This window comes from Protopterus annectens, chromosome 3.part1 (assembly GCF_019279795.1).
Source record: "Protopterus annectens isolate FY-2018-M chromosome 3.part1, PAN1.0, whole genome shotgun sequence".
In the NCBI taxonomy this organism is placed as follows: Eukaryota; Metazoa; Chordata; order Ceratodontiformes; family Protopteridae; genus Protopterus; species Protopterus annectens.
The window spans coordinates 1,776,575,256-1,776,600,511 of NC_056732.1; the positions used below are offsets into that span (position 1 = coordinate 1,776,575,256).

General features: G+C 34.8%; 1 protein-coding gene across 1 annotated transcript in view; it reads right to left on the reverse strand.

The window, feature by feature from the left end:
• Nucleotides 1-25,256, reverse strand: part of LOC122797861 (extracellular calcium-sensing receptor-like) — a 176,172-nt gene that overhangs the window by 139,547 nt on the left and 11,369 nt on the right. Inside the window, exons 2-3 of the mRNA XM_044066382.1 lie at nt 23,882-24,727; nt 4,274-4,501 (exon numbers count right to left, since the gene is read on the reverse strand). Of these exons, the coding sequence (XP_043922317.1) occupies nt 4,274-4,501; nt 23,882-24,727 (1,074 nt within the window). The remainder of the gene's footprint in view (nt 1-4,273; nt 4,502-23,881; nt 24,728-25,256) is intronic.

Consider the following 25,256-nt stretch of genomic DNA (forward strand, 5'->3'; position numbering starts at 1 on the left):
CAAATTGATTACATCAATGGTCAAAAATATTATGTTCTCCCAGGAATCCTTACACAAATGTCGCTGTGCCTCTAAACTTTTATTTAATTTTGAATCAATGTACTTTCCCAATGGGTGTACTTTAGCCTTAGGGGCATTAACTATGGGTCTGAAAGGGGGGTCAATCAAATCTTTGTGAATTTTTGGTAATCCAAAAATCCCTGGGACAATAGGGAATTCACAACACAAAAATGTGTATACATCGTGGCTAATAGCCCCTTGGTCAAACATATCTTTCAGTAGGTATTTAATCTTAGCATAGGAAATATTCACCATATTCAAAGAAGATTCCACATAAATACTCTCATCAAATAACATACTGTTCATATGATTACTATATTAAACCCTAGACATAATAACATCCCCCCCACCTTTGGGTTTTATGACCCTTATTGTTTTGTCAGCGCATAATTTCTTCACTAGCTCATACTCAGTTTTGTTCAAATTGTATTCAAGTCTTCTTAGAATCATTAACCAATTTCCTAAATTCAAATTTGCACAACTTTTCAAATATAATGAGAGGCATGGGCAAAGGGGGGGGGGTTAAAGGTACCACTACTAATCAAATCACGTGTATAACCATTTTCAGAGGCCCCTTTAAAATACAAATATAAATTCAAGTTCCTGACATACAACTTTAGGTCAATTATAATATTGTCAATTTTAATTCTGTTGGTAGGCACAAAATTGAACCCCTTACTGAGTCAATTGCAATATTCTGTATTAAACATGAAGTCTGTGTAGTTGTATAAATTAAAGTCACCTTGTGCATTGGTAACGATTTCTGGTCCAATAACATTCGCCCTGGTATCAAAACTCAAGTCCTCTGTTATAACAGCCACATTTTGATCTATCTTCCTCCATTTGCCTTGGTAATTCGTTCCTCTCCAAGTCTGCTTTTGCCCACCACGATTCCTCAGACACTCCGACCGCCTCGGGGTGCTTGCTCTAAAGGGATGGAATGCTCACTCCATTCGCTTTGATGGTTTACATTGGAGTCGCCATTACCAGGTGCACTGTTTCTTAATTCTCCGTTCCCAAAGTGAGGTAGTGGATAGGCACGCCCACTCTCGTAATCCACTCTATCACGAGAGATTTTTTTGAACTTCCTAGTCCTGAAGTCATTGGATATTCTATCCACCTTGTCTATAATGTTTTTTAACTTGTCTCCACAGTGAGGAAAAAGTAAATCTTCTTTAATCTTTTTTTTCCAAAGTGACCAGTTCTGGCAGTAATGTGTCAAGCACTCTGCCATTGTGCTTAATCATCGTCTCCATAAGCTCGAACCCCTGCCTGTCAAATAACTGCAGGAGTTCCTGATGCTTATCGGAATTACAAATCAGCCCATTTGGAAACTTCCACGACCTCAAACCTTTTGGCACCAGTTTATTTTGAATACATTCATGAAAATATTCATTTTCAATAAGTAACTTCCTGTATTTAATAACTTTAGTCTCAAAAATATCAAGGGATTTACTAAATGTAATATTACTGTCATTTTGTAAAGTAGTTTCAGGTGCAGCAATACGCACATTTATCATATTGAGCCATACAGTAAAATTGTCATTGCAAACATTGTTACCTGATGTAACCTCTCTTTGTTCATCACACACAGCACTATCCTCATTAAAAAAATGTGCTAAGACAGGAAGTGTGCTTAACCTATTTCAGGACTCCTCTTCCCCCACATTACCAGGTGCCTCAAGCTGTAAAATCCTCCTGATAAGTGCAGTAACTTGTTGTGTTAACTATTGAATAACTTGGGTCAAAAGTCCAAGATCAGTTTCAACCCATCCAGGTTGTGCAGGTAGTGGAATCATGCTGGAACCACCTGGATCAGTAAAAGAACCACACACCATAAACTAAGAACCAATAAGTCAAAAAAATGCACTTTCCTGATCCAAGATACCAAAAGAAACCACCACAATGTCCCAATAAAAACAGGTTTATTGATGCAATAGAATAAGCGCTTTCATCTGTCTATAACCAAAGACTTCCTCAGATTCAAGTAAAAATTCAAATAGCACACCTTATATCCATATAATTAGTCATCTGACCACTTAATTCAATGTTCCCCTCCCTCAAGAGTTAACTCTTTCATTTTATAATCAAACTTCACAGTTAAAAATCAAATAGTAAACTGTTATTAATTATAAAACAAACATTAATATTTTACAGTGCAAACATGTGAATGCCTAACTAAAAAAAAAAAAAAAATATATATATATATATATATATATATATATATACATACACAATATATATATATATATATATATATATATATATATATATATATATAAATGCCTAAACCTTATAGGACTTTAATTTCAAAATACAAAAAATACTTGAATGTTCATTTAACCTAGGGGTGCTAAAGGCAGCCAACCTAATTTTCCATTACAATTTCTGAGCCTCTAAAATATCTTTCCATGGACCCCTCTGGGGTTTTTTTCCCACTAATTCTAACCCTGCATATAAAAAATTATGACCGGGATAGTCTTTAACATGCTTTGCTAGGGCATTACTTTCTTTTAAATCTGCTTAAGCAACTTAATCAAAATCAAACAGAAGGCAAATGGAGGTAGACAGGGCCGAGCCCTGAACCCTTGACTACAGGAAGCAGATTACTAAGAGTCCGTACCTTAATCCTCTGTACTGACTGCTAGACCTTCATTTGTGTGATTTTCTGATAAATCTCTTAGGGTTAAAATCACAATTTCTTATAGTTAGTCAGTAATGCCAGGTATGACAATATCATAGGTTTTGTTGTTCAAATGTTCAGAACATGCATGTTTATGCAAAACCTGTTCTGTTAACACTTTAAGAGAACAAGAAAAATTTGCTTCTTGTCTGTCTCCAGTTTTGCAGAACATCACTGATTTTGTCATGTATTTAAGCTGTCCTTCATTGACTTTTTTTTCTGTTAAATCACTGAGAATTGCTGTCAGTCAATAATGCCAGTCATTACAGTTTCATAGTTTTTATTGTACTGAGAGTATACATCCATACAGCATTTATTGTTCTTTTAAACATTTTAAGTTATTTAGAGTTGTGTAGTTCTTAAGTTGTCATATTTTGTACTTAAACCATTTGTTGTTGTTATAACCGTATTTTCATGGATAAAAGGCCACATGTAGATTGTTTAAAGTACTAACAATTTGGAACTTAAATGAAACAGTAACAACAGTGTCCGTGCTCTGTCCAGGATGCTCTAAAATCAAACCACCCACTAAGTGTACAAATACCAGTAATAGTATCTCACCTGTATGTGTCTTGAAGAAAGGCAAGGGTGTGCAATTCACAACTACAGCTCTTAGGTTCAGACAGCTGTGGCCTATGGTGATCAAAACAGCTGACTGAAAGTTTTTTAATAACCTAACATTCACACAATTCAAAATCAGTTGCTTCATGCTTCAGCCATTAAGCTCTGGGAGAGTTCAAGTCTGTGATTTATTTTTGCATGCCTTACTAAAAAAATGGATAGCACGCAGCACATGGAAACAAACAGTGATGGAGCAGAATTAAAACAAAACATCTGGCCATAAAGAAAAAATGCCTATTTATTATAAGATTATACAATTTAATCTATCATGTATACAATTTCATAACAGTATTGTACCCAAAAATAGTCAAATACAATAAATATATTTCCCATCTAGTACATGATAATCTAGCTATTTGATTCTACTCAAATTTTACAGGAATCAAGATATAGTTAAGATAAATCCTAGAAAAGAAATGAAAGGAGAAGCAGAGAGCAATAAAAGTCACTCCCCAGATTGAGGGTGTTTGCAATGCAGATTTAGGGTATGAACAGTAAAGAAGTGCAACAATCAGTATTTTTACTGAATAAAAGAGCTGCAGAAATTGGCCCATTCAGGAATCCACAATATCAACAATTTAAAACTCACTTTAGCATACCATGTTATTTAGAAATCTACATTGAAAGAATCCCATTGACTGAAACACACTGTCACTGAGTCTCTGCATTTAGGCTGCAGTTGCCCATGTCACAGGTAAATTAATAATATACATATTTAATATGAGCTGCCATTAATACTGTTTGATGAATAATATTAATATTAGTTATTAAAACTGTCTGCTGAAGTTTTTATAGGTTCAGGATTAAACTGGTATTAAGGTAGTATTGGATTGACTATTGGTATGAATTAAACAAGGTATCAAAATGCTGACTTAGCAGTCAAAGCAAAGAGGTCAAATAAATACCTACCTGACCATATCCAGTTTTCCACATAATTGCGCTGTCATTAATTTTGATTTTTACACCATCACTGGCCTGGAAGTCAATGTTGCCTACAGTTATACACTTGATTGTGCCATTAGGAAATATTTGCTGGCTTTCAAATTCAAAAATTGTAGGAGGATCTCCTTTTGGATCAAAATATATTTCTACACCAGCTTTGTTTTTGAAGTATACTTTCTTGAGATAATGGAGAAGCTAGAAATGAAGCAAACTAGGTTTATATAAATATGTACATTTTAAGGTAACTTTACAAATAGATAAATACTCCAGTCATCTTTAGACAGTAGAAACATGTCACTGGAGAAATTAATGTTACAAATACTTTCTTGTTTATGTTACTGTACATTTGCTGTTTCACATATGTAACATTTTTAAAAATCAAATTAACTTTTGAGTTGTACTGTGTTCCCTGATTTTTTTGCACAATAAGCCTAAATCAGTCTTGCAGGTTCTGTTTTTGTTCTGTATTACTCTGATTGCAAAATATCCATTTAATATATGGAATGCTCTGATTATGTTCTTTTGAAGACGTGATAAAAACTACCATTGTTATAGCAATTTGAATAAAAATAGCTTATTAAAAAAACTGCACAGAGACTCCAAATCATATGTTAAAATTTGGTCTTACATTTTTCAAGGATTCACTTTAAACAAAGGCACAAAGCAAGGGTGTCCCTTCTCCCCTCTGCTATCTGCATTAGTTATTGAACCCTTAGTTAATAGCATAAAAAGATATTAAAAAAATGATAGATTCCCAATTAACAAGAATTGTCAATCTAAAATACAACTTTTTGCAGATATTTTATTAACTAAAGGAGATTTAAACTATTCAGTTGAAGAAATAGAGGAAATTGAAAACTTTTAAGATGTTCTCACTGCTGAGATTCAATAACGATAAAACTGTAACTTTAATGGAAAATCACTTCCTAAATAGTAAGTTTAAAGATAAATATAAATATAATTTGGAAGAAAATAACTAAAATATTTAGGAATAAGAATCTGTCAAGATGTAAGATTATTAATAACAATTTTGAAAAAATATTGCATTCAATAGCTTTAAAATCAATACCTGACCAAAACAAAAAGTTTAAAGAAAATGGAAAAAAAAAATAACTTCACAACTTCATTCTTATGATATCCTAAAATGCTAAGAATTGCTTATACAAATCATATAAGATTATAGAAGTGAGGTGGTATTAGCTTCCCTGATGTAGGATCTTATTGTATTGCTGCAAATGTTAACTCTATTATACTCTGTCTAGACTCAACCTACACTAGCCAATGGAAAACCATTCAGGAGCAGATTATACTAAATTCTTATAATTTATGAAATATGATAAATTATAAATATATAACAATTCTTTCATCTAGTTAATAAAATTTACCTTAGAAGGAAATTAATTTCAATCTTTCGACTCTGTATACATGAAATCAATTCTTAAAAATGTTACAAAATATGTTTATAAACCCCCACTAAAATCAAAATGGAGATGTTATGCTTTCCCGTTGCATACACCTCTAGATTTATGGAAACTCAGAACATTGTTAAAATGAATTGATTAAAAAGGAATGGATTACTATTGTGGTTGATTCTTTAAAAAGGAAAAGCTAATTTTCAGAATATTTAATGAAATATTATGAGTTGGATGAATCTGTTAACCGGTTAATATTATCCATCAATAAGTGATTAAATTAATTTGTAGATAATATGAGTGAAGAGGAGCAGAACATTATTCCCCCATTATATGAGTATATGAATACTATCATTGAAGGTAAATTGACCTGCAAAGGAAGCTTGTCCAAGTTATGTAAGTTAATTATAAATAGTAATTTCTATGCAACATTCTGAAGCTTTTTAGATAGCAATGGACTGGGTGAATCAATATATGCTAAGAGTAAACCTTTTTATTTAAATATGTTAGTCAAACTTCTTCAATTTTTTACTGGAAAGTTTTTATGTGGAAATATATACATAGAACATAGTTACTCCCTATAAAGTCTCTAAGTTTAGTAAAACTTACCAAAAACCTTTTTTCTAACACTTTGACTATTCTTTGTTTGTTGGAGATGTAGTAAAGTTGTAAAAGCTGATTGGACACATGTTTATGGAGTGTGAAAAATTAAATGTATATTGGGAAGAGAAAAGTATGCTTTTAATGGGTTCTGGTCTGATAATTGTTCTTTAACTAGATCAATAATAGTAATAAATGTTCCACTTCCTTTATCCGTAAAAGCCAAACAAGAAAATATATTCTGGAGTTTACTGGCAGTAGCTAGAAAAGTTATTACAAAAATAGAAATCAAACTCAGTTCCTACATTCAAAGATTTTTTTTTAATTTAACAGAAATACTATGTAAAACTGAAAAAGATGTAATCAGAATAAGATCTATAAAATCATATTAAGTCTTTTAGTGGTTTGGGATAGACTTGAAATATTGCTATTGAAATACCAAGACTCTTATTCTGTAAATTGTATAAGCTTATCTTGATGAGTCAATGTATTCCTTACATTGTATAACAATATGTAATATTGAATTTCTTCCTTTATGTGCATATATTGCAATGGAATAAAACTCTACATCCAGGCCAACATTGGTTCAGTAAGTGATCTTGGAATTGAATGCATACAGAGAGGGAACAGTGCAGGATTCTATGTCTCAAGAGAAGGAGATAATTAGCAGTAAATAGGGGATTTGATATATAACACCAAGGAAGCACCTTATGGGGATGACCAAATATGCACTCTATGTGCAAAGTAACTTTGGAGAAAGTGCACAGTCAAGAGCTTCATTCATGCTTCTTGGACACTGTAGGTATGCCAAGGCATTCATCTGTACTAGGCTTGGGGTTACCAGGTATCACAGGGTACTTGCCAGACACAGTGGGGAGTGGGGCTGTAGGGACATGCAGCATCTTACTGCCACCAGTAGCATGACAGTAGAGACTCCTGATTACCACCATTTCATCCAGTGGTTGTCCAGTTCTGGGAGAAAAACAATAATGAATGGGTCCCCTGAAGCCCAACAATGAGGGCCTGGAGGAATGTATGCCAAAAATAGCATATAACTAAAATTTTGAGTTAGCTAATGCATACTTCTGTCTGTTAGTCTGTATTCAACCTCTAGGGTTCTTTTACAAATTATATGGTTTACTTTTCTTATATTCAAGATAATGTTATTTTACATGGTATTAATTCTGAATTCAAACAATTTTTTCAGGAACAACATAAATGTAAGTGTCAAAACTAGGAGCATATGACTCAACACATTACATAAACTCCAATCATAAATGAACTCTAGTGATATAATTACTAATTTCTGCTGGTTTTGTATTGTTTAAATATTACAATTATATTCATTTTTTATGAATTATTGTAACAAATATGTATAAACTAGTTTACTATATTAACAATATTTAATATATTTCACATGGATAGATTTATGATATTAAATGTATTTAAGATGCTTATCTTTCTATTTGCTTTTTTAGATGCTGTTATAAATTCCATTTTTAAAGATAAATGTTTGTGTCTTCAAGATGACGGGTGTTCATTCTGATTTCTTATTGTTTAACCACATGTATTTATAGTAAAAACTTTTAAGTGTGCTTTAAACTGAGGAGGTGTCTGTCAGGAGATGAAAGCACTTATTATGTTTAATAACGCATTTGTGAGTAGAATTGGTAATTTTGTGTCTGGAGGCTTATGTGTTCATAATTTGGTTATCTAGTTTTAAATACTTCAACCACTATGCTTGTTTTGTGGTTTATTATCAAGGTGTAAATGAGCTACAACCCTTAGTTGGCTTGAATTTCCAAATCCTTATTTATTTATTATTTATTTATTGTCTTTTGTTTGCCAAGTAGAATATACAAGAACAATTTTCAATCATGACCCAGATGTGAAGGCACAGTTTTTGGTAAGGTAACGTGTAAGACTAGGGTTAAGACCAAAAGTAGGGTTAGTGCTAGCACATACGAGTAAGGTGGAGGAGTGGGGATTCTCTTAACCTCAACTGTACATATTACCTCATCAAAAACTCTTTCCCTAACAATTTGACTATTCTGACAAACTATGCCTGTGGTACTACTAGGTTTTGAGGGATTTTTTTGTTTTATTCTACTGATCAGAAAAGGAGTTTTTGCTTTCCCTTTTTAGTGGCTTGAATGTTGATCGTTTATTACAATGATTGCAGGATTCTATATGTGGGGATGCAATGTAACACACATCAATGTTTCTTCTCATCACTGAATGCTTAAGGTACATGCTTTCAGGCAGTAATTGACCAAAGGCTGTCCATGGGAGATCAGATTTTGGCTGGTGTCAAGTCGTCTTGCCTCTATCAGAATAATCGTGCCCCTGTAAATACTAATACTATTCTCTTTCCTCTGTCTAGTAACTGCTTGCTAATTGTACTTTGTAATGTTTCCATAATCTAATAACTGCACAAGGATTTTACTATCTGTTCGCCATGAATTACTTATTTTCTTGCATTCTACTGTTCACATTTTCTGTCATAGTTTTCTATCAGTAATACAGTTTTACATTTTTTTAATTCTTTAACTAGATTATGATTGAAACAGACAATTGTATTTTACTTCACCTACAAACTAAGTAAAATAACGATAATAGGTTAGATTCCTATTTTGGTGTATGATCTTGTCTCCTCATGGGTGAAACTACTATAATGTATTGTACTTGGGACTTCTAGATTGCCTACTTCATGTGCAAAATTTCACAGCCCAGCTACTAAGTGGGGTCTCAAAATACCTGGCTAATTGGCTAGTTATACACAAACTGCTCTGACTTCCCTTCAAGCATCAAAGTATTTGTAAATGTCTGGTTTTGGTTTATCATGTACTACATAACTTGTGTTCCTCCTATGTGCAGGACATTCTCAGTTGGTATCAGCCATCATGTTCTCGTTGTTCAGCTTCTTATGGGTGGTTAGCAATTCCAAATGCATGGCTTTAATTCTGTGGAATACCCTCATTTTCTTATCAGGATCTTTAACTGCAAGATCTACTGCTCCCTGTGAGGTTGACAGTGCAACCCCCAACTCTGACCTCTACCAATCATTGCCACAAGGCACATTTGTTTGAAATAACATTCAAATAGTGTTGTTATTATTGGTGCTGTTGCTTTGATCTGTTTCACCTGCAACACCTCTGTGTTTTATTCTGGTTTTGCGAATTTAAGAAATTGATTGTGTTTTATATTTACCTTTTAAACTAATTTATATGTTGCTTACTCATATTGTGTAATGCCTGGGTTCAATGTTTAAGTAAACTTGAATAGAAAATTGAGTTTAATTACTCATGAGTTTAAAAAGTCAAAGCATACCTTTGATAAAAATGATTGATATTTCTTTGAGTTCTGTTGCACAATTACAGATCTCCCTCACTTCTGTCTGAAAAGGGTCATCTACTCAGTTCACCCACCTTTTCATCAAATAAATAAGTAAATAATTGTCCAATATTTATTGAAGTCTTCCAAGACTAAAATTACTTTTGGAGTCTCAGAGGATTTATGTAGAAATATCCTACTATAAAACATTTAAGATAATTAACTTAGACTATTCTTACCAGTGGCATAGAAGGCTAAAGCCCTGATTACAAACCAGTAGACCTGAATTCCATTAGTATCTGTGCTGCCTAATTGCACAGATAAGGAAAGATGACTGTCCTTCTCATCAAGGGGGATACCCATTTTTGCACACCTCTCTGGCTGTTCAATGACAGGAGTGTTATCTACAAGGAACAAGGCTTTGGCTGTTAATACACTGTGAGCCCATTGCAAACACCTACTAGGACTTCATGAGTGCATACTGCAGTGGTGAATGGGCCTTAACCAAACATAAAAATAAATAAATAAAACTACAATGGTCATCACAAAAAAACAAGACACCTCCAGACCCAGAAATAAAAAATTCAATAAAAGAAACTTGAGCATTTTTGTCCAACCAAATAATATGGACTTCATTAGGATAAGCATCACATCCCAGTTCAAGTTTAAATAGCCACATGATATAACAGATCAATTCACTCAATAAACCAATAACTATGCTCAACACATTAATTATTTAAACAGTATTCCAAATGGACTGCAATATACTTCTATAAAAATGTTAACATTTTGCTCAACATAATTTGAGCACACTTGAACTAGATTTGTACTAAGTTAATCCAGGAAATACCCAAACACCCCTCCTAACCCTCACACCTAACATCACAGCCTATAACATCACTAGACAATGCAACTCTGCCAGAACCCAAATGTCACTGTCACTTATTAAAGTGGACTCTCTTTCCCCTCCCTAAATATCCCAAGAGCTGCTTAAACTTAAAATTACCCTAAAAAGTTCCTATTGTTCCCCAAATTCAAACACTAATTAAAAAAAAATTAAACTGGTCAGACCCACCATCCACTCCAACGGCCTATAATTCAAACTGGCATCCATTCCAATAATAAAGAAAGTTGCCTATAAAAATAACTCGAACAGCAGCTCCTCCATTACTTTTGGGTACAGATTACACACAAATAGAGCCTTATCTGCCTCAGGTACAGTACCAATATCCAATCACTTAAAGAAATAAACAAACAAAATCAGCACACCAACTCCAAACATAAACTGCAAAGCTCAACAGGCGCGGATGTTATGGATTAATTCTACAGCTTCTTGGCATGACATGAAGCGGAATGTATCTGACAACCATCTCACAGTCTTCTCAGTTTGGTATTATCTTACCTGACCTAGAAGGGCAGAGCAGCAGTGAAACTTCCTGATGACAACAGTAAAACAGGTGTGAATTCTCCAATCTGTGCACTCTGTTCCCAGAAATATATTTATTTAGGGCAAGCAAAAGAAAATTAGGTCGGGGGTGGAGGTGTTATACAAGTGGTAGGTTGGATTCAGTGGTGGCTGGTGACTTCAAATCAAAGGGGAGCTGCAGGAGACAGCTGAATGGGTGGGGTCAATGGGAAGGGGTGCAGCCAACTAGAAAGGGGAGGAGCTATGCTCAAAACCACAAAAACTAACTAAATACACTGCCTTGGGTGCCAAACTGTTATTATGAGAGTCCAATCAAGACAAAATGAAGTGTAGAAGAATAAAAATATTTCAATGCATTGGCTGCATGACAGCTTACTTAATATTTAGATGGAAACAAAAAGGTTGTGAGGCAGGAAAAAATGAATTACTTTTTAAATACATTAATGGAATGCTAGTCAAAATCAAGTATAAGAAAAACAAGCAACACTCAACTCAAACCACTTCTTGCACTGCAGTTCTAATTATAATTTATATTCAGCTTTATTAAAGTACCAAGTAACATGCTGAAAGTTGAAATCTCTGATACCCCCACTTGTAAAAATGTTTCTTATCCAAAAAAAGACCTGCTGCCTGACAACTATTTACTTGTTTCATGGGGAAAACATGATCAAAGTAAAAAAATGAAACGCAAACAAGAAATAAGCTCAAGATACATTGCTTAAAAATATTACGGTACAGGTTATGGACCACACAATTGGCATTCTGTTCAGTTTACGGATAAAGCCTGCAGAGATGACTGGAAGTCTCCAAGTGTAATGAGCTTCTTAAATTAATGTAATCCTGTGCTTTATTACAAATACTGTCATATGCATTTCAATACCCAAGGCTTATACATTATCTAGTTAAGTATTCTCTACATGGCAACAACAGAAAGGCTTTCAATGTTGGCAGTTTTTTAACAGTATGCTTATTAAAGCTTACTTGCATCTTATGATCTCAGCCAAGCTTACCTGATGGTCATTAAAGTATTGCTACTTAAACACAGAGCAACAAGCACTTTGAGTAATAAGCATAAATCAACAGTACAAAAAATATGACAGAAACCAGACCATTCTGAAAAAATGATGAAAAGCCACTCTCGTACTTGTGTTTACCTTGGATGGAGGAGGGATACTCTGCACATTTACACTGCATAACTACTCCTTGCCTTGCTTCAACGCATCCAGAGTCACTACATGGGGGAGTGGGGTGCAACAACTTGTGTGTCACAATTTGAAATGTCTCTGGCTGACTGTGATGGCCCTGACACATTTGTCATACCTCTCAACCTCAGAGCAAGAAATCTGGACAAAGCCATATATAGAAGTGGGACAAAGGCCCAAAAATAAGGACAAATTTTAAATATTGCTCTTATAAACTTAGAAAGATAATAGAATAGGTCTTGCATTAGTATGAATTTTCTGAATGGTATGAAATCTGAAACTTAAATGTATGTCATTATTTTCTAAATTCAAGTCTTTAATGATTTGTCACTAATTTGCCAAAAAAAAAAAACACAATTTTATGAAAAATGGACCAAAAATGTGATGTAAAAATATAAAATAGCCACACAATACAGCTGGGAACCTGCCAAAGAAGGAAAACTTTAATATTAGTACTGCTAACTTGAGCAGCTGACAAAATAAAAGAATCTACATGCATTTCTGAAATAAAAGTAATCTATAACTCTGATTATTACAGTTATTTCTTAATTGTAAACCCTCCATGTTTTCTTCCAAAATTGCTATTTTACGGAGGGATTATTAGGGAGAAGAGCAACATTTTGAGCCAAAATCAGGGACAGTTGAGATTTTTGGCTATGTCTAATTCTATAAAGCAATTTATTTGCATGTACCTCTCAACCTGTTAATGCAGTAAATCTGGACAAGGTCAAATATATTGGGGGAACATATAAACAGTACTAAAAATTGCTCTTGTATAAACTGAGACAGTTGATAGAACCACAGGTCTTACTTTAGCATGCATTTTTCTGAAGGTTATGAAGTCTGAAACTCAGTGTGTCATTATTTACTGACTTAATTCCTAAATGATTTACCAGAAAACCACAAATTTTATGAGGAACAAACCAAAAATAAGAAGCAAAAATCTATTAATTCTTTGAAAATCTGGACAGTTGAGAGGTATAGTTCAGCTAGGGCTGTCTTTAAGTTTGCCGCCCTTCCCCCTCACAAAATGATGGTCGAATGGAGCCTCCCCCTGCAGCCATTCCAATGATCCATTACTTGGCTATTTCACTCCATTTACCATAAACACTAATGTGCATACTGATTTACCTCTATGATGATTTGGACTTCATTTGAAAGTTTTATTTTGCATTTTACACCACAAACAATAAGACATCTGCTAAACAAACTTAGCATTAAAACGTCTCTGCCCTTGAAACTCACATTCATTGAAACAGCTTTGAAACCCACATTCAAAGAAAATACATTTTACCAGTGGCAGATAAAGATTAATTCTGGGCTGTTTTCAAATCATAGGCCCCTTGCATATGAAACATACATGTGCTCTTTGATACATCTTCCTATTGTTTTGAACATTTTTCCAGTAAACAATGAAACAAAACACATGCACCAATAATGACAAAACTGCCCAATTCAGAACATCTTTCCAGTAAACAATGAAACAAAATGCATGCACCCATAATGACAAAACTGCCCAGTTCAGAACATTTCCATCATAAAAGTCTACTCAGACTTCCACAATCCAGCAGTATCAGTAAATATGTACAATATCTGCAGAAGTAAAAGTCATCTGAATAATTCCACATTAAAGAGATCTGCAACTAATGAAGAGGTTGTTGCTAGCAAACAACTTTATATTTCATTGTTTCATCTACAAATAAAGTGCCTGTTGCCCTTGGGGAATACATTGCCTATGTTATATTAAAAAAATGATAAGCTAGTAATATTGCAACAGGGAATGGATGGCAAACTGATAACAGGTTCATAGTTACTAGGAATCTAAACCAAAGAGGACATTCTCAGGACTGCAGCATCTACCCCCTTTAAAAGTATAACATAGTACAGTATCAACAATGCATCTAAATACTGTGGGAGTAGAACCAACAGCCTTCATCAAAAGTAAGTATTCAACCTGTTATGCTATTAACAATACAAGAAGTGTAACACTGCACTGCACATTGATTGTGGTTTCTTTTTCTCTTCCTTTGTGATTAGCACCTCAACAACTCATACAACCAGCTGTTAATATGTGAAAGTCATTTTTATCTTGTGTGTGTAGAAGTTTATACACATATGAACACAGATATGTATATGCATTCTGTGTGTGCACACACATGCACAAACAGATAAAGGGTATGATAAAACCACATACCAGAAACACTTTTTTTTTTAATTTATCATTTGTTAACCGGGAAAGTCCGACTTGGAGCAAAGCCAATTTTCAGCAGAGGCCCGGGGAGAAAGGCTCCAGATGCATGCCTTTGTAATGTGGAAGGAAACTCACACGAATGCAGGGAGGACATGCAGACTCCACACAGAAGGCACCCCAGCTGAGAATCGAACCGGAGAACCTCTTGCTGTGAGGCGACAACACTACCGCTGCACCATTTTGTTTCTCTACACACGTTGCGCATTAGTTGAGAGTTTCATTGTTGATATGCTGGCATAACTTTTCTACAACATTTGCATTTCATCTTGTAACCCCATTATTTTTAAACTGCAGACATTCAAACACTAGCAAACAAAACACAGAATTATATACCTATCCAAAATGCCCTACTTAAGCTAAAACAACCCTTCTAAATGAACTCAGAACACAGAATCATATACCTCACCAAAACACCCTACTATTGCCAAAACAACTACTCTAAATGCACACAAAACACAGAATCTTATGAATCTCCAAACTACCATACTACAGCTAAACTAGCCCTTCTAAATGCAGACAGTACACAGATTTACATATCTCTCCAATGTAACCTATTACAGCCAAAACAAACTTTCTCAATTCAAACATCCACTTAGATTAAAAACAGGAAAGAAAAAAGTAAAAAGCACACTAGTTTTCTTTTACTTGATTGTTAAGTTGTGTTTGTGTTCTTCCAATGCGTCTTTGTTTTTCATTTTAATTCATATTCCACTTATATTAATGGTGCTAACCATGCCACTTAACTGTACAGATTTTCAAAGAATGTCCAGATTTTTGTCTCATATTTTTGGTCTGTTCTCATAAAATTGCAGTTTTCTGGCAAATCAGTGGCAAATCATTCAGGGTTGAAGCTGGAAAATAATGGCAGACGTATGAATTTCAGATTTAATGCCCTTCAGAAAAATCATGCTAATGCAAAACCTGTTATTCTATCAACTTTTTGTAAGATCAATATTTAAAAAGTGTCCCTATTTTTGGGATACTGTCCCCCCATTATTTATGGCTTTATCCAGATTTCTTGCTCTAAGAGGTTGAGAGGTATGGTCAACATTTTGATGTAGTTTCACTGATTTCTCAGCATATCTGTATGACATTAAACACAAAATTATGTTACATTAGATATTTGCCAGTTATTTCCTGTACCAGTTATGAGTTCTTTTTTTTCTGTGTGTCTTTCTTCTCCTATGCTGGCTGACTACTGAGTCTCCCACTATTAGTTTTAAGTTAATTTCTCTGTCTATAGTGAATATCCCAAAATAGGAGTAAGAGAAAACTGAGAGCTATGATACAGACAGCCATGTTTATGTCCTCATTGACATCCCAAAAATGATGCATTTACAATGAGGCCTTAACTGTACCTGCTGTGGCTGACAGCAGCTCTGTCACCACCAGATATCCTAACACTTCTATGTGCATTTGCATTTTTCCATACTTGATGATTGCTTTTACTCTTGAATTACCAAGCCAACACCCCAGATCCAGATGCTTTGGTGGCCTGCAAGCCTCTGCTTGAATGGTCATAATCAGTCTGTTAGAACCACTACTCCCTTCTCCAGGGAACGGACACCCAGCAGAGCCTAATCACTTCCTCCCTCTTCTAGCACCTGACCCATGATTTGAACTCTGGTCATTTAGGTCATTTTCAGCAGTTTATTCCTCTTTGCCACAGTGACAGCCTCAACAAAAACAATTTCTTTATGACAACTTTTTATATACTTATGGATTCACTATTAAATAATCACATATGTTAATTTTTAATGTAAGGTGTTCCATCTGCAAGGTCACATTAACAAATTGTCCTTCTAGGAAGTAAAACTCTATTTGCTGCAATTAGAATGGAAATAGTAGCCTATATATACATTTAGGAAATGCAGATGTTCTGGATTCAGACTATGTCATGAAGAAGATTTTAACCCAAGGAATATTTCCAGATGCTCTCATTTACATTAAAATTGTATACGTTGGTGTTGTATATTGCAAGGAGGCTATGCCCAGCTCCTAGGACTTGTTATTTATGCTTCAAAATATGCCTAAATAAACTAAAAAATAAAAAGACTGTTTACATCAAATAAAGATCTACTCAATGATGCATGTTGCCCACACACGCACACACACACACACACACACACACACACACACACACACACACACACACACACACACACACATATGCAGGTATACCCAAAAGCACACATTCCCTTAAACCGACATTGCCCAAGTTAAAAATAAAATCTCAATTGAACACTGACCACAACTGGAAAATGGCATTACTTGAATAAAGGGAATGTTTGTCTTTATCTAAACTTAAAAATAAACTATGTAAAACAACTACATTTTAGACTTTATGAATGGCCTTGTATGAGTAAATTGTATCCTGAACATACTTTGGCCCAACAAATTGAAACCAACTTATCTAAACTGGATAGACAAAAGAAGTGGATAACACAAACACAAATTACTGCTCATCACAGAAAACTTAAATAAATCATTCTGTGGGGGTCCCATTACCCTACATGGATCATCTGCTCCATGATGAGTAATCTCTTAATATGCTATCTTCATAGGTCACAGAATCTCAGAGACGGGTGAATTCCAAAAAAAAAAAAAAAGTCACAACAATAAAAACTGATAATAACCATAATAACTAAAAGTTTCAATATTCAGTTACACTGACAGGATAAAGAGGTATTTGACTGTACAGCTATGATAAAGTATGCTGACAAATCAGCTGTTGACAATATTGATTAACCATCGCTAACACTGACATCAATAAACCACTAAAATGTCTCCAAATATGAAGAACAGACATTACAAAAAAAAAAAAAAAAAAAAAGATGGTGCATGCACATGTTCATGCAATGGATGTATGTATGCAGATGATTTTATGTGCGTATACCTTTTTTTGAATGAGATGATAATAATGAATCTGGAGCTACCTACAGTTTAATCTGTATGTCTATGTATACATCAATCATTCTCAAATGCTTGAATAAAAACATACTGGAAAAACTCAGGCACTGAAATGCACACATACATGCATTCACCTGCTCACATGCACACAAGCACACATGGAAACACAAACCACACAAACACATGCATGCTCAGAGATATTCAAATGTCATGCCGTTTGTAAATGCATATTTTATGATGTAAGAAGTGTAATATCAATATATGGAGGTTGTGCTTCATGAATGATTCACAAATTGTCAGGCTTATATCCTCAACTTGGAATGCTTATCTATCTAAATGATTTATTTGTTCTTAGCATTTGTCTGCACCCTGGATATATTAGATGCTGCACTTCCATGTCTTCTTTTCTTCTTAATCTATATGACTCCAGTAATGCACATAGGCTATACTTACTTACTTTACTCCTTAAAGTACATAACGTTGAATTTGATGACCACAAACCAAAAGAAGGAATTGTCCCGCTATTGCATTTGACCACTGTGAATCAAGGAATAAAGAGGTGTCTTCTGCTTATATAGGATACAATTGTAAAATGCAAGTAAATGTTCTCACAATATCTCATTCTGCTATATCATTCTTTTTAATGTAAGTTTCAGACATGCTGATGTTTTATCACCTTTCGGTTATATCATTCTTTTTAATGTAACTTTCAGATATGCCGATGTTTTATCACCTACACTGATGCAGACCTCACTCTGCATTTGTTGAGCCTTTGCTTGTATGTTTGCTACATGCTAGAAAGTGTAGGAGCTGACATACTGTGCAGTAAATTAAATGAGTGAAAACAAGCATAAATGAACAAATTCAACAGCCTTAGTTTTGATTCTTGTATATATTCTTGGAAACAGCATGGTCCCTTGTTACATTCATACCTCAGGTCTGCAAAATTTCTTGTACAAAGAGAGCGGTAAATTAATGAGAAAATAACTGTGATCTCCCAATTCATGCTAAAACAGATATTTTTGTCAGTTGTTAATTGCTATCAGAGAGCTGCAACACCTTTTTTAAATGACAGAAACTGAAAGGTTTCAAGCCTCTTCTTGGAGTGTTATGGTGAGACACCTGATGTCAGAGAAAGGTATCACTCAAATATATTTATGCAACTATAAAATCTGGCATGAATAATTCAAGTCTGAAAAACATGACCATTTGGCAACAAAAGAATCACACAAATAAAAATAATTTCTCAAATCAGCTAGAAAATGATGCATTATCCTCTTGTTTAATTACATGTTTCTCCATCTCACTGTAGCATCAATTTCACGGACTAATCTTTTTGTTTCCTTAGTATTATTACTTCAGCATAAAAGTAAATATTATTTGAATTTATGATTACTGTACACATTTGCTTAAAGATAAAGAGAAAGCAGGATGTCAACATTTTTATGTTTTATTTTGATGGCAATTAAAATGTATATAGTACTGCTACATATTAATGCATAAAGCAGAGAAATCATGTTTGGTGTGAATGTGAAATAATTCCTAGATAAACAATGACAATTAAAAAAGATGCAGTGGGCTGGGACAATAAAAAATACTACACATACCACTAAGAAGAAAACTCTCTGTACTCTGTTCTTCTAACTTCTTCTAGTACTTCTTCAGTTTTTCTTCAGCACAGCTATTAGCTGACAAAATATAGGCTGCCAAAAAAAAAAATAGAAATCCAATGGCAAATCGCCGCAAATGATAAATCCTTCACTGTTCACTTTACTGTGTCTGTGATTGACTCACGAATCAGTCCACAACTGAAACTGTTTGATTCTCGCTCTTTTCCCAGCACATAAAGCCCGGGAAGAGAGCGACAACCAATCAGAAGCCATTTAGCCCAAGCACGTCATGTACGTGCCTATGGACATCTTAGTCTGAACCCCTTCCAATTCTATGCGGTTTGGAACTGCATAGACTGCTGGGCATCACACTGATGCCTTAATTTGCTCACCAGGCTGCAGCAGAAACAAAAAAAAGTATTTATTTAAAACCGCCGCAACCCGAGGTGGTCAAAGTGCACATGCGCGTACTCGCCGACGCCGAAGCAGGAACTTGAAAGATGAGTCGGACTCGGAGTAGAACTGCAACTTACTGATCTGTCTTGAGACAGTAAAAAAAAAAATAATAAACACAAAAAAGTACTTTTTTCTTTTTTTTGCTGAGGGGGCTGCAGTCCGGCAGTCCGTTGCCACGAGCCACCCCTGGTTGGAGTGCAAGAATCCAATTGTCTGACACCACTTGCTTCCTGCAACACATGCAGAATCGGCTTGCTGTGATCACAAGGAGATATACAGTGCATGGCAAGCTGATTTTCTCATAAAATATAGGATTTATTAGTACAAAATACACGAGTAGTTAAGCGCTTTCATCAAACAGTATGACTTCGTCAGAACAATTAAAATATGAGCTTTCAGGCTTAAATAACCCACAGTTTGAATTCATTGGTCTAGAAATTAACAAATCATATTTCAAACATGCCAAATCTCATGAATAATGAAACAAATGAATAAAACCAGCATTAAACATGCATGCCAGAATAGAAGTATTGTAAAGGGGCAGGCAGTGAGGATAGCGAGAATGACCACTACAAAAGAGGAGGTGATATTAGAATTTCAGAATTTAAGGAAGATGTTCTTAAAGAGAGGCTACCCGGGGCACTTCATTGACTCAATACTCGATGATGTTGGTGAAAAATGGGGTACCGTGTATAAACCATTACTGGGTAGCACTAACCATAAACCAGGAGATACTATTGATTTTGGTAATACCAGGGTTGGTACTAATTTCCAACAGGCATGCGTAGTACAGTTTAGTCCCTTTTATTCTCAAGTCAAAACAACTTTGTTAAAGAATTGGAATATATTCAGAACTAATCCTGAAATAATCTGGGTTCTTGGGGACAAGCCTATTTTTTCTACCAAAGTGGGTAGTAACATAAAATCCTTGGTCGAGGTTTCTAGAAATTCTAATGAAAAATAGAGAAACTCATACAGTAGTAAGCCTTGTGGTAGATGTCACTACTGTTCATATATAATGCTTGAATGTGACATCATTATTAATAATTCCAACAAGTGTCATATTTACTTGAAAAATGGAAATTGTTGTTCCAGCAAATTGGTATATCTTGCTAAATATAATTCCTGTTCTTCATTCTATGTCGGAAAGATGGAAAGGATGTTGAAGAACAGGATATATGAGCATATATATGATATTAAATGTGCAAAAAATACTAATGCACTATATAAACACAGTGGTTTATGTAGGAATTTTAGTGGTTTTAAGTTTGGTATCTTGGATTTTGTCACAGTCAATGTGAGGGGGGGTGATTGGCAAAATAGGTTGCATAAGAAGGAATTGATGTGGCAACTTCGATTGGCTGCTGACCACCCCCCAGGCATTAATATAGCAATAACCCATGCCTGGGTGTGGGTAATGCTGGATTTACCCACGGTTGGCGTGGTTTGGTCCCGAGGGCGAAGCCCGAGGGACCAAACAAAGCCAACCATGGGTAAATACAGCATTACCCACACCCAGAAGTGGGTTATTGCTATTATACCATGACATTATTTAAGAAAAGAAACTATTACTTTTCTTAAATAATGGCATAGTATAATGCCTGTTTACTGCCCTTCCACAGATGTCTGGCATCCGTGGCAGTTCTGATGTACTGCGCGCCTGTGCAGTACATCAGAGCTGTGGACAAAAGCAACGGAGAAAGCAAGATCTCCGTTGCTTTTTTTTTTTACTGTTTCGCTATGTTAAATGGGTTTAACATAGCGAGACAGTTTTAAAATAAGCAATGGAGATGTCCGTTGCTTATTTTAAAACTGTCTCGCTATGTTAAACCCATTTAACATAGCGAAACAGTAAAAAAAGCAACGGAGATCTTGCTTTCTCCGTTGCTTTTTTTTTAAAACCTGTCTCGCTATGTTAAACGGGTTTAGCATAGCGAGACAGCTTTAAAATAAGCAACGGAGATCTCTGTTGCTTATTTTAAAGCTGTCTCACTATGTTAAACCCATTTAACATAGTGAGACAGTGTTTTAAAAGTAGAGTTATACTAATGGAAAAAAGTCAAGGTGACTGGACCTTTTTCCATTAGTATAACTCGATTTACAATGTGCACGCTGGCCAATCAGCGTGCACATTTTGGGGGGGTCATGGTATAATGAGCATCTTTCAATTATGAGTGTTTTGAAAGAGAAGGCAGATTTAATATAACACACTGGCTGTTCAGTCAGTGAGGTAATTCTTAATATGTAAGAAAGTACTTTTTAAAATGTCAACAATTTATATTCTTTTACTTTTATTTTTATATGCACCTTGCAATGGCATGCATGTTTAATGCTGGTTTTATTCATTTGTTTCATTATGCTTGAGATTTGGCATGTTTGAAATACGATTTGTTAATTTCTAGACCAATGAATTCAAACTGTGGGTTATTTAAGCCTGAAAGCTCATATTTTAATTGTTCTGACAAAGTCATACTGTTTGATGAAAGCGCTTAACTATTCGTGTATTTTGTACTAATAAATCCTATCTGTGGACTCGCAACATTGTGCTACTACTTGTTACTTGGTTATACTTTAGCACTTCAACAACATTTGGTTGGATTTCTCATAAAATATAATTGTAAACCTCATGTTACTCCACACTGAAAACTAAGTTGAAAAGGTACCTGACAAAATTCAGGAACTTTTTCAACTTAATTTTTAACAGTGGAGCTAAAACGTTACTGCAAAGTTAGCATCGCTTGTGGAAGGTACTTGGGTGGATCATAGCTTTTCTAGCGTATCAAAGAGCACTCGGCTGTAAGCACAAAGGTGCCCCGAGAAGGTACTCAGGGTTAATAAGTTAAAGAAGTTGGAAATCTTAAAAACAACAACAAAAAAAAAAAAATGGAACTTCATAAAAATTGGTAGACTTTAATATGTTTTTATAAAGTATTTTCTCCATATTTTATTTTTATACCCTATACATATTCATAGAATCTTTGTTGTAGATAACATTCAGTTTTAACTATACAATATATGTTACAGGACTGGCATAATGCAATATATACAACCCAACATGTTGTGCTGCGGTGGTGTAGTGATTGCAAGAGGTTTTCCAATTCGATTCTTGGCTGGAGCACCTACTGTGTGGAGTCTACATGTCCTCCCTGTGGTCAATTGAACTTTAATGACATGCAGGTAGGTGCATGTGTGTGTATGTGCCTTCTGTGAAGGTTGGATGCTGGGCTGGCAACTCGACACCTTAAAAATCATTGCCAATCATCGCTGTTGTGACCTCTAACTGGGAAAAGCCAAAAGACTTTTTTATGTTGTGCAACTTTATTTTCCTCTAATACCAATAGCAAATGGGAAATTGGTCACTATGATCTATAATCCCTCATAAATGAAATTGACTAGTAAGCATTTACATCATTTGCTGCATTTTTACTCCATTGATAAAGTGTAAGATCTGCCTTTCTCCTCTGCACAATTCCACATAAGATCTGCCCACATAAACAGCAAACACTTTTAATGGGTCTATATTATATCAGTGAATGCTTGAAATTAGAAACACTGTGTAATTGACCCAAGCACTTCGAAAATCCAAAATGCTGAACACATAAATCAGCATTTTTTTCCCAGGGGAAAAAAAATTGCTGATCCATAAAAAAATACTACAAAAAAAAAAAAAAAAACACAAAATAAAGTGGGGCCCCCCCCCACTTAAATATACCAACTCTGAGATCGCACCACAGTGGAAGAAATGGCAAAGTCCTGAAAATGGCCCAGTGATTTTTTTTTCCCCTGGGAAAAAAATAGTTGTTCCAACCTTTTGGAATTTTGCCATTTCGGGTAAACACGTTCGATTAAATACCATTCTCAACTTTAAGCATTCACGTACATAATAGGAACCCATTTTAATTATAGTCAACACTACATCTCAAAATACTAAACAGTCAGCATATGATTTACCTTATTCTCATCAATCTCAATTAATTAATTTACTTAAATTGAAAGTCAGATGTGACCAAGCACATCTACTGCTGAAGTCCTGTTTATAGAAGGACAAAAATGCTTAACAGCTATACTGTATTAATGTATGTCCTGAGTTATACAGTAACCATCACATTTTTTTTTTCATTCCTAAGCATTTGGTGAGAGGTCCATTGCTTTAAGCTTGATGATCTTTTGGTCCTTTGAAATGAAAAGCATAAGTAACTTATTTGGTTATATTACACAATGAAATGAAAAATAGCAATCAGAAGACATTTTGCAAGGTAATCAAAAAAGTCAAGTCGCACAGATTTTAAAGTCATGCTTGAAAATGTTCAAAAACAGAAGCTGGATTTTAAAGTTCTGTAATAAAATTCTACTTGTGGCAAATACATTTACTTACCTGCCAAGGGTAAAAGTTCAGCTTGTCAGCACATGATCTATTAAAAAAAGGCCCACCCCCAGGTTGGCATGTAATCATATCATTTAAGGCATGTGCTATAGCATAGACTGCATTGTGAATGCGGTAAGCAAATCTCATATTTGATATGTCAAACATGGCAGGGTCTAACATCATAATATTCTCCTCAGTGCTGCAGAATATATCACTATTCAAAACTTCCTTAGGCATGGTTGATATATTAGTGTAAGTCAAAGGCCATTTACAGCTGAATGCCTTTTCCCAGAACCTTATAAAAAAGAGGCTGTTAGAAAATTTGGATGGATGAATATTATAAAGAAATTCAAGAAAATTTGGCACAGGTTTTTCATTACATGACATTCCTAGTGTACCATTAACTATATCCCAGATGTTTTCCTTAAACACTTCTCTGGACACAGTGCATGATCTGGTGGTACTAAAAAATAATTTTCCATGAGTATCATATTTAGCAATTTCTTCAGTCAGAGGCAGCCATACAGAAATACTTGCATAAACCACAATTGTGTTTACAGAAAGACTATGCATCTGATCTATTATGGTTGAAACTTTCTTCTGGAAATTAACATTAGGAATGGTTTCCAGGAAAGCCACACAGCCACCAGCTAAAATTATCTCTGCCTTAAGATTCTGGCTACCCTGTTGACTATAATCATCATCTGATGCTATGATTCCAACCCAGGTCCATCCAAAGTATATCAGGAGCTTAGCAGTGGCGATTGTCTCCATTATTCCATTTGGAGCTGTCCGGAGAAATGATGGAAACTGTACCTTGTCACTAAGAGTAAATGACCTAGCTGCTGGGCTTATCTGAAACATAAATGCATCTCCAGATTGTTAAATATATGCCAAAATCATGAATTTCTTTTTAGAAGTCATTAGTATGGCTGGACTTTTAAATAAGTCAGACTGAAGCTATTTGCACATGGATCAAGTTCAAACAATCAGTGGTATTTCTAACTTGCAAGACACTTAATTACAGTAAAATGCAAATTACTCTGGTTATCACTGATAAGCAAATGTCACTCCAGATATTAATGCTGAGCAGGTTTGCAAGGTTTGTTAGATAGTTATCACTTGTTTGAGAATATTAAACTATCCAAAAATTGCTCTTATGTAGGTATCATCACCTCAACTCTTCATGCTGTATGGTTACTTCATTTCCTCTCTTCTGTTCAGTATGAAGGTATATGCATTCATTAGAGTTTTGTATTCTAGAAAAGTTACCCTAAACTGTCTGTCCATTAACTATCCATCTCATTATTTATAAATACTCAAAAGGAAGAATAAAAATAAAATCCATATATATCTGTTGAGGTTAGCAGAGAACACTGGATTT